The sequence below is a fragment of the Fusarium venenatum genome (genome assembly GCF_020744135.1).
Source record: "Fusarium venenatum strain MPI-CAGE-CH-0201 chromosome Unknown EDB82scaffold_2, whole genome shotgun sequence".
NCBI lineage: Eukaryota > Fungi > Ascomycota > Sordariomycetes > Hypocreales > Nectriaceae > Fusarium > Fusarium venenatum.
In genome coordinates this window covers 1157433-1172817 of record NW_027072130.1, presented here as the reverse complement: position 1 = coordinate 1172817, position 15385 = coordinate 1157433, and the positions used below count along the sequence as shown (strand labels likewise).

Below are 15385 nucleotides of genomic sequence, written 5' to 3'. Positions count from 1 at the left end.
ACTGGAGAGATTAAAAGGAGTTGCCAAGGTAAATGCGACGAGACTTGCATCTGGTGGCTGTGGCTGTCGGAAGGATTCAAGATCCTTGCAAGACTAATTTATGAACTGAAGGATCATCACAATAACGCCTTGCCCAGAGAACAGCCGGTACCGAATACAACCTCGTGAACAATGCGTCTTGAATGTCATGAAAGTTGAGACGGTGTGTCAGATATATAGAAACTAATGAATGAGGTCGATATATGTTTTGGTTGAACAACTACGTTGTACTAAAGCGGCCCGTACCCTTCCCGACTTTTAGCCCCCAATGAGTGAGATGAGATGAGATTACTATTATGTGGGCGTCTCCTCAAAACAAGGATAGCTTTTTCTCAAACAGTTGCATCCATTTGCACTTTTATGCGCTATCTAGACTATTGGGCGCCCGCATGAGACAACATTGGGTTTTAAATGCTGAGTTCTCGTGGCTTTCAAAACAGAATGGATAAACCAGGATATAATCAGCCAAGCTGCCGGTACACTACCAATCTCAATAGAAGAGAGCGTGATGACTCTACCAGTACGACCCCAAATAACAGTAGAGACAAGCGCTTGAGCTCGGTAAAGCCACAAATAAAATACAACCCAACATCTCATCTTTAACTCATTCAGTTTTGCCTCAGTGGAATCATGTAGTCAAGAACATACAGTAGTCTACGGTTAGAGTCAACGTCTTACCGCAGGCACGCGGCGCGCGCTTCTGACAAGCAATTGGAGACAAGAACCAACGAACTAACAAAAGCTTAGCACATGACCTTGTGTTGGGATTTGCAGAGCTAAGCAACCTTGTGATGGAGCCGCATGCAAATCTACACTAAAAAGAACTCAAACAAGAAGAACCATCTTGAGGTAAGTATTTTATTAATTTGGACTCATTAACTTAGGTACCACCAAAGACAACTGTCCACCCATCAAACAGAAACCATTTACTGGGTCTTCTTGTTCGCAATCTGCTTTCCCTGCGCAGTGTACCTCACGTACGCAAAAGCACCCAGAGCACCGACGGCCAAAATAGCAGCATTGCCTACATTCCATATTAGCTTTTATCCATACCCAAATTGACAAAAAAAGACAACAGGGAAATACTTACTGGCTACAAACTTGCCAACACCACCGGTGACGTCTACAAGACCAGAGACAACATCACTAATGAGATTGAAAACACCCTGAACAAAGCCCAGAACCGCCGAAAGAATAGAATGAATGACGGCGTAGATGGTGTTGAATACCGAAGCGAGAAGCTCGTAGATGGAGGCGAAGAAGTTGTTGATAGCGCTGGTGATGGCCATTTTGAAAGAGTTGCGTAGAGTAGAGTCGAGTTTAGGTAGTTTATTGGTGAGAATATGTTAAGAAGAAAAAGATGGTCTTGGCTCCTTTTTAAACGTCAGCCTTACTCTAAGACTTCATAAATCTTGTTCCTGATTTTAGAGTCGTGACGTCGTCATGCTGAGATGGACGGCTCAAAAGATAATGTGCATGTGACGTCACCCCGAGGATAACTATGGGTGAAACCACGAACCACGCGACACGAATAAAGAAGGTGCTTTGCGATAAGTATTGCGTCTTTATGAGGTAAGGTCACAATTGGAGGACAAGAGTCACGGGATGATATCGAGCTGAAAGGTGGGCGTTGCCATGTGACTTGATCGTTGGAGATGTTCCTTAAGATAATGTAAGAACTCGACGTTCAAGTGATCTTCAGGACTTAAGCATATATACAGAGTTCAGAGTTTATTCTGCGGTGGTAATGATGTATACTTCAATAAACACAGTTACTGCGATAGACTCGGCTACTGCGCACATCGTGGGACACCTTCATCTGTTGAGGATACTGGAGATGAAGCAGCCAGCTATCATATGTCGATTCCCTTAGTTTCCCATTCGGGCATTTCATGAATTTATGTATCCTTGTACTGCAAAGATGAGACTACAGGCTCTTCTGTCCTCCACCAATGTGTTCATTTACCCCGGTGTCCACTGCTCTGGAACGGGACGCACCTCCGATCTTGCAGCCGGATCTGTAGATCTGGTTGCTCCCGAGGTTCAACATATTGTGGCCGAAACTTGACTGCTACAAGGAAAGGAAACTAATTGTAGAAAGCCATTATTCGGCAAGTTCAGACATCATTACCTCGCCGTATGTGAGATAGGACCCAGGCTTCAGCTACCCCCAAGGCCAAGCCATCTCAGTCTTTAATCACACTCAGAAACGCTCGTCAGATCATTATATATCGTAAATTCGTTAATAATATAGATGTTTCCATCAAAGACTCCCATACCCATCCAAACTTGTCTAAGTCTTTCCAGAATAAAAATATACCCATCAAATATACACCCAAAAGTCCTTATATATATCCAACGTATATTGGCAAATTCGGTCTTGCACGCTCATTAGCCATCAAGGCGGTTTTCTTTTCCCAATTTCCTAGTCGTTCAAGTGAGAGTAGCAAACATGGCCCGCATGAGCTTAGGGGGAGGACCTGTGCAGCCGAGTCAGCCACACGTTTCTCAATAACTTCAGAAAAACAATTGCGCACCTCTAACGGTACTTAGGTACGCTAATGGCCATCCTACCTTTCTTGTCCTTCTCGATACGAGGAGGTTTACGGTGCAAAACTTCCTTCTCAACACGTTCTTCCCTAATGACCAATTGGCCATCGGGCAAGCGCTCAGCGCGAACGAGCTCGCCGCCGGTGGAACGGCCTCGAGGTCGGTGTGTCAGCTCACGCTCAAGATCCTTAATCTCCTTTCGAATGTCTCTGCGGCTTCGGGATTTTGAGCGAGTTCGAACGACAAGCTCTTCAGGCTGGTGGTGGTGATGATAACTATCCCTGTAATAAGAGTCGTAGCTCGACATTGAAGTCATGGTTCGGGATGGCGAAACGTCTCGAATAACAGTTTCCTCATAGTCATACACGGATTGCTGAGGAGGGGGGTCCATCGGGGGACCAGCCATCGGAGGAGGTCCTGCAGGAGGGGGTCCTGGTTGGTAGAAAGCGGGAGGTACTGGTTGAGCCATCTGAGGAGGGGGAGGCTGGTAGTAAATAGGTGGTGGTGCCGGAGTAGGCATTGGCATAGGCTGAGGAGGTGCATGTTGAACGGGAGGAGGAACTGGAGTTGCCTGGACGGGAGGCATAGGAGTAGGTGGTTCCTGAACAGGAGGCGGGGGAGGAGGAGGAGTCTTTGCTGGTGGTGGTTCAGGAGTAGGCTCCCTCACTGTCTCTGGAGGTGCAGGCAAAGCAGCTGTGGGTGCCTTGGGTTCTCGAGAAGCGGCAATTTCAGCCTCGACTGTCTATCGTTAGTAAAGTTCAGAAACAATGCATGAAAAACATACCCTTCTTGTAATCCTCGCTGACCTTGAGCAGCTCGTCAATGTTGTCTTGTCCAAGAGCCTTCTGAACAATGATTGTGGTGCCCTACTCCATGTTAGTGGCTGACATCAGACTTGGATGGCAAAACAAACCTCTTCAAAAAATGGGTATCCAAGATCGATAAGAGCTCGCTTGGAAACAAGCTTGGCTGGAATGCGAGTCTTGCCCTTCTTGGGATACTCGCTTCTCACTGTAGTTCCTCCGCTGCTGCTGGAGGAACGGCTGGAGGATTGAGAAGAATAGGAGCTGCTTCGAACAGAGTGAGTTCGAGTTGAGCGCGACTCGCGGCTACGGTCACGGTCACGGCCACGACCACGGCTCTTGCGGGATCGAGTGTACTCTCTCTCGCGAACACGTTCAGGCATGGATCGGAAGTCTTCGTCGCCGTAATAGTCGGGCTCGGCGATCTTAATGTCATCGTAATGCTCGTCGTTGTATCTCCTAGGGGGTGGCAGTCCCCGGCTCTTGGGCAGAGGAATGGGCTGATAAGGAGGAGCTCTGTAGTCTTCTCGAGGATCTCGAGGACGAACGTCTTCGCGGCGAGCGGGAGCTGGGTATTCCTCGCGGCGGTCAAGGAATCTTGGTCGACGGTCATAAGTGTCAAGAGATGATTGTCTGCGGAGGAAGCCGGGTCGACGAGGAGGGGATTCCCGACGAGGATAGTCTCGCTCTCTTTCTCTCTCTAGGACATCAGTTCGGCGAGCCCAAGGAGGAGGAGCCTCTCGTTCTCTCTCGCGCTCTCGCTGAAGCTGAGGAGGATATCTAGGGTCATCTGGGTAGCGACGATCACGGGCCATGTCGTCTTCTTCATAGTAACCACGGCCAGGTCGACGGTCATATCGCTCATCAGAGTGGTCGCGAGGTCGAGTGCTGCGTGTGTATGAAGCTCCATCATCGTCAGGACGGCCTCGAGACATGCGCTCGAAGCGATCGCGATCCCAGCGTTCGCCTGCCATTATGAATGAATGTACTGTAGGTTTGGGTGATTTGTGACTATGGCTGCCAAGAGCAGGCCAAAACGTATATAAGGGCTAGTCGTATGTGTGTCAACCGATGTTGATGGCGTCTTTATCGTTTGGGTATCGAGTTTAAGAGAATGAAGAGAAGAAAGGGAGGAAATGTACTGGAGGGTGGGCGGGATAAGTGTTGGTTCAAGTGGGAGGGAAACAGACCAGGATTGGATGATTCAAGATGGAGGGTGATGGCCATGGCCGATGACGTTGACAGGTCAAGACATGACCCCGCTTGTCGAGACGAGACATCCCATTTCCAGGGCCGAACGAGGCTTAGTGGAGAATTTGCACTTCCACTGGACGTCTTAGCGGCTTGTGACTCCCGCTACAGGTACGGGCAGGGGACAGGAAGAGCCCTGAATGTTTATTGCAGGTGATGACGACCTGTGATGGAAAGACCCTGAATAAGACAGAGGGAGACACATGATAGGTACAGTACTACATGACACCAGCAGACAGGACTCGACCGGCATTATTGTCTTGAAACGCTACGTACTGTACACAGCCGTTTTTTTACACAAAGAAACTCTCCTCAGCCCACCAAAGACGCTTCGGAGGTCTCGACGCCCAAGCACAAACCAAGTGGGCCGGCACCTCCAAAAGCCGGTTATGGCAGCTAAAATGCAGGGACTGGGGGTTATAGCTGATAAAATCTGTAAAATCCATATTTACAACAGGAAAATAATGATTAAATGGAATCTGTTAAGTAGTATTCACCGAGACGATGATCATCACGTGGTCCATAAGTTGCTGTTCTAAAAATGGCATCTCCTCTATTTCTCCATCTTGATAAACTCGACAATCAACAAGTTTCTCAGCCTGCAGGGTCCTCCCCTGAAGTGGGCTAAACTCGACTTCTTTCTTGTCGTTTTGCTAGTGTCCAACGGAACAGGCCGTGTCTTTGTCTTTACCACTGTATTTCACTGGGTTCCTTAAAGCTGATGACAGGCAACAAGTTTTGGAAATTCCAATCATCAACTGCCGTCTGTGCGGTACGACGCAGATCAGGCTCGCTAACTTTTGCAACCAAAATAACAAACTTGCTCGGAAAGTCGTTCTCAACTCTGACTCGTTCAGACTAGATTCATCCTTGAAGCAAAGTTGCAGTGCTAAAAGCAAGGACCTTTTTCTCTTGTCTTCGTTCCAGGGAGGGGATGTTTTCTGTACGATGACGTCTCACTCGTCTCCACTGAAATACTCAATCCCCGAACCAATTATATCTTGTCCCGTCTCCCTCACACGTGAAATCTTGGAAAGATCCCCAAAGTGATCATCGTGAATACTTCGGCTGGATCCGATATTACTCTACGGCAAAGTAAATTGGGTATTGACATTCGTTTCTCGGTACCTGATCAACATCATCCGTCCTGGAGTCTCGATCTTTAATCTTCCGACAACCTCTATGGGGGACCCCTGTTCAGCTCGCCTTACGCTCTTCTTTGTGCCTTGGTCCACTATTACTCTCCAATTGCCCTGCATGCGATGCCAACTCAGTTTCTACTTCTTTTGTTCCACCTTTTCCTTCATCTTTCAACGGCCGTCTTGTAGTAGCGCTTCCTCGCGGTCCATGTCTCAGATGTTGTTGGCCGACAACACTCGCCTAGGTCGTGATAACGAGGATACCCTTGCTTTCCTTCTCAGCACGAGTCCACTTACGAGTGTCTAAACTTTTCTTTGTTCAAGTGTGGATTTACAGGATCTCGAGTGATCAAAATATTGTACGTATAATCGGTGATTACGGATATCACTCCAAAGCTTTTGCAACCTCGATCGGGTCATTGTACGTGATCCAGTCAATTACTCATGGTATCCTAGAACCAAAACTACAAAAACTATCATATCATGATGCCGAGACCCAAAATCAACAACTCATAGAAACAGCCTGAGCAAACAAAGCGTACGTGTCAGCGTGATTGATGTTCTGCTCAGCTGTCAAGCTTCTGAGGAAACTGTATCCGTAACCACCAAAGTCCGACGTGCCCTTGATTTGATTCAAATGTGTCATCTCATGCAAGTTGGTATTACCCTTATCTTGACCATGACAATTTGTCGTCGTAGCCGGCAGACGATCAAAGTACAAGTCACAGTATGACATGTAATTACCGTTGGGAACAGTATACGCAAGAATACCATTCTTGCACGCGCCGTACACGTCGCTGCAGTAGTATCGCATCTCCCCAGAATCAATTGTCCCGCACGCCGCAGTGATCTTGGCAAACACGTCGGCCACGGTGGCCCGCGTCGCGGGGTCGGATCTCTTAAAGTACTCGTCCATCTTGTCGGCGGGGCCGTTGGCGGCTGCTTGTTGGGCGGCCGCGGCTTGGCTAACGCACTGTGATAGAGCTGCTTGGGTCACTGCGAACCTGTCACCGTTGCAGTCGCTCTGGACCTGGGCGCGTTTACTGTGGAAGGCTGTGCGGACGGAAAAGGCTTGGGAGCCGTCGACTTCGGCATCGAGTTGGTTGGACCAGAAAGGTATGGAGCCGACTAGCTCTGTGGTGTTTTCCTCGGCATAAGACAGCACGCCCGATGATAGGACGTTGAACTTGCCACCGGCGGAAAGATCGTGGAATTCGGCAATGTCAAAGCTCGTTTCGTAAGATCCGCCGGCAGGGATGGTTTCGAAAGCGGTGTTGTCAAGTAGAGAGGTGTCGATAGAGAGGTAAACTCCGTCAAAAGGGACAGGCTTTTTGACTATCTGGTGTTAGTAATGTTCGGGAGACCGACAATGAGGTGAGAGTAATGATGGATGGGGCTTCGGAGTATGTTGTGAGTGCAGATATTTGATACTGCGTTCAACTTGATACTCGGGCATTCACCCAGGCTACTCGTACCGCCCAACATCGTCCATCCCAATGCCCCATGCATCCAATAAGACTTACCAGCAGCAGCACTAAAGTCACTAGCAGAGTAAACCTGAACCCTCTCAACAGGAGCGTTGTCAAGAAATGTTCCAAGCCTGAGAAGCTTCAAGTTTCGACTACCATTATTCGTAACGACAGCCTTGACTTTTGAGTTGCCCTGCAGCTCAAGCTCGACGTTCAAAGGTGTGGGAGCGCGCCCACCAGTCAGGGGCACAGCAGCAGCCAAAGAGGCAAAAGCAAGACCAGCAAGCCACTTCATAATGAACGATAGACCAGATCGAACTAAAAATAAAAAAGACTGTAAAGAGCGAAAAGAAAAGAAAAACGAATGAATGAATGGAAATTAAAAAGAAGCTGTGAGAGAAGAGGGATAGTAAAGCATTGCGAGATGTTGAAGAGTACTTATAAATGAGTCTGGTGTTGATGAGTTTCAGCCTCTGGACAAGGGGCAGGGACATGGGACGATTGCCCATATTCAGGCTTTAGCCTGAGGGTGAACCGTGGGTAGTATCAAGGATTCGTTTCGGGGCGTTGTGGTTGCTCAATTTGTTTGACACAGAAGTTAGCATTGAAGTCCTTGGCGATTCATGAATGGCATAAATTCTCCGAGATAGAGCAGGAGGATGAGTACAACTTAACTCACCCTTCCTCTTACAACCTATATAGAAACCATTTACAGTGATATTTAACATTTAAATTGACTTTTGATCATCGATTCATCAATTCAGATCAAAAATAACTAAATTACAAAAGGATCAAGTGCCGGTCCGGGCGTCATGCCAAACATCCTGTCTAACCAGTTTCCGAAACACAGATTGTAGCATCGTCACAAGGATGAGGGCGTGACCCCACCAAGAACAAGCTAAGAAAAAAGGAACATGTCAGAATTTATGCCTAAATGACAAGAGTTGCGAAATTTAGATCGGATAAATTCTTCATTGGTATTAAAGATCGTATTAAGAGAGCAAGGTTAACATACTACAAGGGGTGCTGTGCTTGGCATTGGCGGGTATGTGTGTAAGTGAGTCGATGGTGGGAGATTGAGAGTGTTTGTTGAGCAAAGTGAAGACCGAGTCGTAAGCTGGGTTGACAAGAATAAAGTCTACAGGCCATAGATTATCTAAGTTATTGATCTCTTGTGCTCACGATAGTCAAGTTGTCTAACCCTTGAGGGTTGTTTGTGTAGGCACGTGGATGCCAGAGCTGGCTAGTGCTGGTCGACATAACTACTCTACCGAGACGGACACTGGGGGTTGTATCGAATTGATCAATCTTCCGGTGATTGTTCAACGTATTTAACATTTACGGAACGCTGAGGGCACCAGGCGAACACCTCGTACCATCCCCGATATTGATTGACCTGAATCACACGTTGATTTAACTCAATTGATGAGATTGAGCGACACAATATTGGAGTGTTTGCCTTCACAGTCCAACAAGTTGACAACTAAAGGCCAGGTTCAATGCATCTTCATGGCGGTCCCTTGTACAACTCTTTCTTCTATATCACATGGCCTCAAACCGCCTGCGTTCCTCTCCGTGCGCGAGTAAGTCAAGATATTTGCCAATGAGGAAAGTTCCTGGCCGGAATCAAACCTGAGTCTGGGGTCCACCAGAGCCAAATTGGAGAGTTTGATCTGTTCAACACATTCAAGTGTCCCTCTTGAACAAACCCGCATAAGGTGAAGGCACATATTCCCTCCTCCATGAATGGGAATGGGCTATAACCCATTACCTTGTGTGCACTGACGAGGTAGTGACCTCGACGGTCCCCAGTGTTGCCTCTACCTTTGCGGTCATAGCTCGAGCAACTGCAACTATTCGGCTATTCGCGTTTCATAAAAGTTGAGGATACTACGGAGTGTCATACTACCGAATGAACATATGTGTCCTGGTGCTTCCATAATAGTTGGTGCAGAGGCCTCCTTCGTTGTAAGTCATCTGCCAAAGAGCTGGGCTGAGGCTGTTCTGAGCGTCAATTGACCACGCCATCATCTATGCGCACGGTGGCTTACTATATCTGAGAACCAGCCAAGAAATATAAAGAACCTTGATATTAACGTGGGCACCTTACTGTAGTGGGATCTAAGTCACAAGAGAAAGAGAAGGCATCATTAGACGGTGACTTGGGCGATGATCTGGCGGTGTTGGAGTGGGAAGTCGATAAGTAATCAGCGAGAAAATGTTCGTGTGTAGCAGAGCAAATATAAATCATTTTAGATTGAGGAGGAAGTGTAGACTCTGTCCAGGTTATTTGCTGAAGTAAACATAAGTAGTTGGTGTTGTTGGTAAGCCGCTGCGAGAGATAATCGCCTCGTATGTGTTGTGTGTGGCGAGTCAAGTTTCCTCATACCGCGACAAGCGTCCATTCTCTACTAATAACACAGAGCATCCACCGATCTTGATGTTACCAGCAGAAGAATTGACCAGAACAAAAAAAAAAAGTGTTGGCAAAAGGAAAAGATATTCATGCCATCCGGCAAAAGAATTGATCACGCTGGGGATCGAACCCAGAATCTTCTGATTCGTAGTCAGACGCCTTGCCATTGGGCCACGCGACCTCGTCTTGTTATTGATTTGCTTTTCCAAATGTGAGTATACAGACCCCTGTCACTGTATCTTCTCTCCCCGACTCCAGCTCGCGTATGGAGCACATCACCCAAGCAGAGGGTACCATTTGATCAAAGCGCAGTCGATAAACTAAAAAATCGTTAACTCTAATAGCGCAGACCCGTTGAGGAATCTGGAGCCTTTTAGTACCCGATAGTTCAGCTGGTCTAATATGTAATAGGTAATATCACAGCTTGTCTTCTTTTTTCAGCTGCTCTCCTTTTCAAGGGAGGATCCATTTACATCCCAGTAAGCGGCGCAGCCCAGCAATTCACGTGAGATGAAATGAATTGAATGCCATGCAGATGAACCCCTGGATTCTGTTTCTTTTCGTTGTTGACTGCAGTTGCATTTCCTACTCTCCCTTGAATACCCAAACGGTTGGGTCCCGTTTTTGAAGTTATTTTGATGGGACGTATTTAACCTTAATCCTTACTCTCATCTCACAACGTCTATTCCTTCTCTTTATACTCGAGACGTTGACTGAAACAATCCCTTGTTCTTTCTCATCACTCACTACACGTCAACTCAACACTGTACAACACATTACACATCACTCATAATACTCTCATCTCACAAAATGGCATCTCCAATTCTACGTCTATTTCTAGGCGTTACAGCAGCCATAATCTTCATCGCCATCTTCACACCCACAGAATCAGTCACATCAGTAACGCAATCATTCACAACACCACTGGCGCTACGCAATCTTGAGGTTGTCATCCAACAAGAGGAAAAGAATCCAGTCCTCATGCGTACAGCCGTTAAAAACAACAATGACCACCCAGTCACCATTCTTAACTACGGCTCACCACTGGATGCTCTAGCTATTCAAATGGGCACGCTGTACATCACCCCAAGAGGTGACAGCAAGCCTTTGGAGATTCTGCAAATTGAATCCTCCAGATTATGGCCACCCTTGGAAGACGCCCTGGTTGAGATTGGACCTGGACAAACAGCTATCTGGGAATCTACACTCCAAGAACCTGTTGTTCCTATGGACAGAGTATTTGAGGGAGCGACGGTTCAATTAAAGGGGACTTGGACTGCTGTGTGGCCGCGAGAAAAGGAGGGTATTGATCCCAGCGAACTTGAAGAGGGAACGCCTATCAATGGTACTCTAACGGGTTCTTACAAGTCAAATGTTCTTGATATCGAAGTCAAATAGACATATGTCTGTTTGCTTTCTGGGCTGGCGTTTAGGGTACGAATCACTGGGTCATGGCTGGAATTGTTATTGATGGCGGGTTAATGGGTAGCGAAACTTGGGAAGGGAGATAGATAGAGCGGTGAAAAAATGTTTACAGTAGATATAACTAACCCAAATAATATTGCACGCATTCCAGCTGTTGGTTGCCCTGCTTTTGTCCTGCAAGCCTCAGTAAGCCACGCTGATTACCCTGCAGGGGTTCAGGTGAACGAATTTTACAGGACGACGACAACGACGGCATGAAGAGCAACACAAGGTATTTACATCGGTAGGAATCTGTTGGGAATCTGATATCATAATACTTCAAAGGAAAATAACTAGAACTTGCAAATCCAGCGATTGGCTTAGAAGAGTTGAGAAATTCGTGATCATCCCACTTACAACCACATTGCTCACGTGCCTTTCCTGCCTCACCTTTACAACATTAACACGAACACGTTGACCAAGAATGTGTTAAATGCTCTCCGTTTACCGTATGATAAGCTTATCGGTAACTCTATTGATAGTGTTCATTTGTATGATGCCCCAATCTTAGACAAAACATTCATCATGGTGTCTACAAGGTCACCATATAACCACCACCATACAAGTACACCAACTGCATATATAATTATTCGATTTAAATGCTTAAAGCACTTCTAGATACTTTTGTTCAATAATCTTTAACATAACAAATCTACTCCCGCACAAACAAACCAGCCATACCCATACCAGTACCAACACACATACTCACAACACCAACCTCACCACCATCCCTCTTCAACCCATGCAAAAGCGTACTCGTCATTCTCGCACCAGTAGCACCAAGAGGATGTCCAAGAGCAATAGCACCACCATCAGGGTTCACCTTTTCCTTTGCCCACGCATCCTCAAGTCCTAGCTCTCTAACACAGTGAAGCGCCTGGCTTGCAAACGCCTCGTTGATCTCCCATCGAGAAACATCCTCTTTCGTCAAACCGACTTGGTTCAAAAGCTTGGGGATTGCGAGAGCGGGACCGATGCCCATCTCATCGGGGTCGCAGCCTACTGTTACGGCAGAGACAAATTTACCGATGATTTGATCTTGGAGACCTAGAGCGGTGGCGGTGCTTCGGCGCATGAGAAATGTAGCTGCTGCACCGTCGGAGACTTGGCTTGAGTTTCCGGCTGTCGAAGTTCCGTCTGCTTTGAAAGCGGGCTTGAGCTTGGTAAGAGCCTCAATAGTAACACCCTCGCGGATACCGTCATCCGCAGTGACAGTAATGCGCTTCTCCTCGCCAACCTTGTTACCCTGCTTATCAACCTCCTGGAACCTCGTCTCAACAGGAACAATCTCCTCCGCAAAGCGACCCTCACTTCGCGCACGCGCAGCTCGTCGATGAGACTCAACAGCCATAGCATCCTGATCCGCTCTCGAAACACCATACCGGCTAGCAACATTCTCCGACGTCAAACCCATAGGCATGATACAATCACGCGCATGATGATTCTCCGACTCTTTCAGTTCAGGCCAGACATCAACGGGAATAGCTCTAGACCCGTAATTCCTCGTCATGCTTTCCATACCAGCCGCGATACCAGAGTCAATCATACCAGTCTGAATCTGACCCGACACCGCAGCGATAGCTTGCAGAGAACTTGAGCATGCGCGGTTGACGGTGTACAAGCTGGTAGTGTTTTTGAAACCGACATGGTTGAGTGCCATGCGTGCTGCTTTAGAGCCGCCGAGTTCCGAAAGGACAACGCCGACTGCGACATCGTCGACGGGTGCTTCAGGGTGAGCTTTCAGTGTAGCTTTGAGAACACTGGCGAGAAGCTCTTCTGGGTATGCATCCTTCAATTGGCCCTTATAAGAGCGACAGATGGGAGTGCGGACAGACGAAAGAATGACCGTGTCTGAAGGGGATTTGGCGAGAACGCTTGACAGGCCTTTGTGGAGGCGGGCCGACATTGTGAGCTAGTGATCTGGGGTAATGATAGAGTAGAAGTAAAGAGTATCAAGAATGTTTTGTTTGTATAGGGATTATGACTGATTGATAAGAGAGAAAAGGAGGATAAAGGTTCAAGATGAGAGAGAGAATGAGATGAGTTGTGTTAAAGAGTGAGGAAGGCCGGGTAAGTAAATACCCCCAACTTTTGATGGTCTCTCCAATCGCCTTCCGGGGCCAAATTCCGGATGGCTCCCCACCGATGGTGGATCATCGGCTTCTGCGTCGGATGCTAGTAGTGTTGTCGGGTAAGTCCCACGGCAATTCGGAGGGTCCCGTATATTCTTGGAGCAAGTTCTCAGCTTGTTATTGCTACGCCCTAAACTATATCTAGTCCATACTTTATAACAATCTTCCATTCATGCATCAGCTATCACCTTATAATATAATGTGCTTCAATAACAACCAACGCCCCAGTACCCTATGCCATCGTGAATATCGTATAGTGAGCCAAACTCCGCATTTTGCAATCTGCATGCTACTCCCTGTACTGAATCCCCAACCCAAACTTATCCGTCAACGGCTCAACTCTAGACTTTTTGGCTGGACTCTCATGGTCACGTCGTGCTTCTTCGCTTGAGTTGTAAAACTTGCGCTTATCCCCATCTCCATTGGCGTGATGAGATAGCAACTTCTGCATACGAACAGACTTTTCTACTGCACCTGGAATCTTGCGCGAGTCTGCTACTTCAAAGCTTTGTCGTGAATCTCGTCGTAATAGTTCTGTAGCTGCTTGACTAGCTTGGCTGTCGTAGATATCCTGACTGCGGTCTCGTGATTGCGAATGTGACGGCTGTGTCGTGGACGATTGAGCTGCAGCTACCGACTCGAGCGCCTGTCTAGCGAGCTCTTCATTGTCGTCTACCGAAATAGTACTCTCCCGACTCCTACGTCGCTGGCGTTCCGATTTGGGTGTTGTAGGAATGAATTGTCGCTGTGTATATCGTTGAGGCTCCGTTTGAGGTACAAGATCAACCGACGGTAAAAGTCCAACATGTGGTCCTGCGGGTCGACTCATAGGCGTTGTAGGCAAAGACGACATTGATTGGGCATTCCGACTATGCTTTCCGACGTGTCGTTGTGGAGGGCGGTGAATATGCATCGGCGTTGAAGGCGCGCTGTTGTTATCCTGGCTCATAGCCTGTAACAAAGCCGAGAGGCCATGCTCTTGTCTACTGTGTACTTGTGTTCTGGAAGCTTGCTGCTGAAAGCCACGCTGTCCGTGTGAGCTCGGGACAACAACGCCTCTCTGTTTGGGTGCTAGGGCGTGAAATATACCTCCAGGGCTGCAGAGCATCTGCATATGCTCTCTGTTTTCTCGTATTCTGTTCAACAACATATCCCGCTCTTCAGCAAGGGTGTTGTATTCATCCTCTCTCTGCTTGATGACCTTTTTGGCAGTCTTTAACCGACGCTGAAGGACTTCCTGGTCTTGTACCATGCTGTCGTACCAAGCTTTCATTTGCAGATATTTCCCCTGCACTGTCTCGGACGCCGAATCTAGGTCTTTTCTAGCTTGTCGTGTGTGCTCCGCATTACGAAGCGCTTCCACCTCACGACGCATCATCTCGTGTTCCACAGCGGCACGCTTGGCATCGTCGTCGGCCTGAAGAGCCATGAGGTTGTACTGCAGCTTAAAGTGGGCAGCCTCGGTTTTCAGCTTCTGCTGCTCCGCAATAGCATTTTGAACCATGACGCGGAGTTCGTCTGCGGATGCCTCGAGGACTTGTTGAGGAGCGGGAGGGAGAAAATCTGACGTGCTGGAGCGATCGCGTATGATGTTTTGAATGGTAGCTGGTGGAGAGCAGAGTGTCGACTGCTGAGATGCAGAGAACTTTCGTTTGGACGGGCCAGGTTGGCTGGCATTGTGGCTGATTGTAACTTGTGTCGAAGGAGGCGGTGTCAAAGACGAAGGAATGACGGTGGCGTGTGGTCGTTCCTCGTTGACTTGCGTAGTGAAAGATTCGTTTGGGTCGATGGGCGAGTTTGGTATCTCGGTCGAGGGTAATGTTTCCTGCATCGGGTCTTGCGGGCCAATCTCTTGAGGTGTCGCAGGATTATGCTTGACAAAGATTGTATCGCCTTCCAGCGGCTGCTGCGTAGGCAGTGAAGATTCAACAGGAGAACCCATGGTGAGTAGATTGTCAGATGATGAAAAGAGGGTTCTCAAAGTCGCGTCTACAGCAGCCGTAGCCGATAGCGGCTGTTGTGTCTGTTATGATTGCGACGTGTTCATAAGCTGTATCTACACGCGTTTGTTTGTTGAGCTTTTTATTTACCAAAACACGAAAGATTTTGAGTTTTGATGGGT

General features: G+C 47.7%; 6 protein-coding genes and 1 non-coding gene across 7 annotated transcripts; 1 reads left to right on the top strand and 6 right to left on the bottom strand.

Moving 5' to 3' along the window:
- Window positions 1-233: 233 nt before the first annotated feature.
- On the bottom strand, window positions 234-826 carry EDB82DRAFT_494890 (uncharacterized protein). Its single transcript, XM_065608498.1, has one exon. It carries the CDS (start codon window positions 634-636, stop codon window positions 409-411), a length of 228 nt encoding a protein of 75 aa, XP_065464508.1. The 5' UTR covers window positions 637-826; the 3' UTR covers window positions 234-408.
- EDB82DRAFT_494889 (uncharacterized protein) lies at window positions 827-1439 on the bottom strand. The gene is made up of 2 exons (XM_025733223.2): window positions 1130-1439; window positions 827-1063 (listed from the first exon to the last, which is right to left on the bottom strand). Exons 1-2 carry the CDS (start codon window positions 1326-1328, stop codon window positions 966-968), a joined length of 297 nt encoding a protein of 98 aa, XP_025584151.1. The 5' UTR covers window positions 1329-1439; the 3' UTR covers window positions 827-965.
- Window positions 1440-2253: 814 nt separating this feature from the next.
- EDB82DRAFT_494886 (uncharacterized protein) lies at window positions 2254-4554 on the bottom strand. Its single transcript, XM_025733221.2, has 4 exons — window positions 3503-4554; window positions 3374-3455; window positions 2614-3327; window positions 2254-2519 (listed from the first exon to the last, which is right to left on the bottom strand). Exons 1-4 carry the CDS (start codon window positions 4364-4366, stop codon window positions 2473-2475), a joined length of 1707 nt encoding a protein of 568 aa, XP_025584149.1. The 5' UTR covers window positions 4367-4554; the 3' UTR covers window positions 2254-2472.
- Window positions 4555-6186: 1632 nt separating this feature from the next.
- Window positions 6187-7657, bottom strand: EDB82DRAFT_124543 (Deuterolysin metalloprotease family-domain-containing protein). Its single transcript, XM_025733219.2, has 2 exons — window positions 7306-7657; window positions 6187-7117 (listed from the first exon to the last, which is right to left on the bottom strand). The coding sequence occupies exons 1-2, from the start codon at window positions 7544-7546 to the stop codon at window positions 6285-6287; spliced, it is 1074 nt and encodes a 357-aa protein (XP_025584148.1). The 5' UTR covers window positions 7547-7657; the 3' UTR covers window positions 6187-6284.
- A 2119-nt stretch (window positions 7658-9776) lies between these two features.
- Window positions 9777-9848, bottom strand: EDB82DRAFT_t78. Its single transcript has one exon. It is a non-coding gene; the product is annotated as a tRNA-Arg (tRNA).
- Window positions 9849-10237: 389 nt separating this feature from the next.
- EDB82DRAFT_494877 (uncharacterized protein) lies at window positions 10238-11517 on the top strand. Its single transcript, XM_025733218.2, has one exon. The coding sequence runs from the start codon at window positions 10478-10480 to the stop codon at window positions 11063-11065; it is 588 nt and encodes a 195-aa protein (XP_025584147.1). The 5' UTR covers window positions 10238-10477; the 3' UTR covers window positions 11066-11517.
- Window positions 11518-11783: 266 nt separating this feature from the next.
- Window positions 11784-15205, bottom strand: EDB82DRAFT_430194 (Thiolase, N-terminal domain-containing protein; the record flags this gene model as incomplete). Its single annotated transcript, XM_025733216.2, has 3 exons — window positions 11784-13043; window positions 13221-13398; window positions 13557-15205. 3 exons carry the CDS (start codon window positions 15203-15205, stop codon window positions 11784-11786), a joined length of 3087 nt encoding a protein of 1028 aa, XP_025584145.2.
- Window positions 15206-15385: the final 180 nt, after the last annotated feature.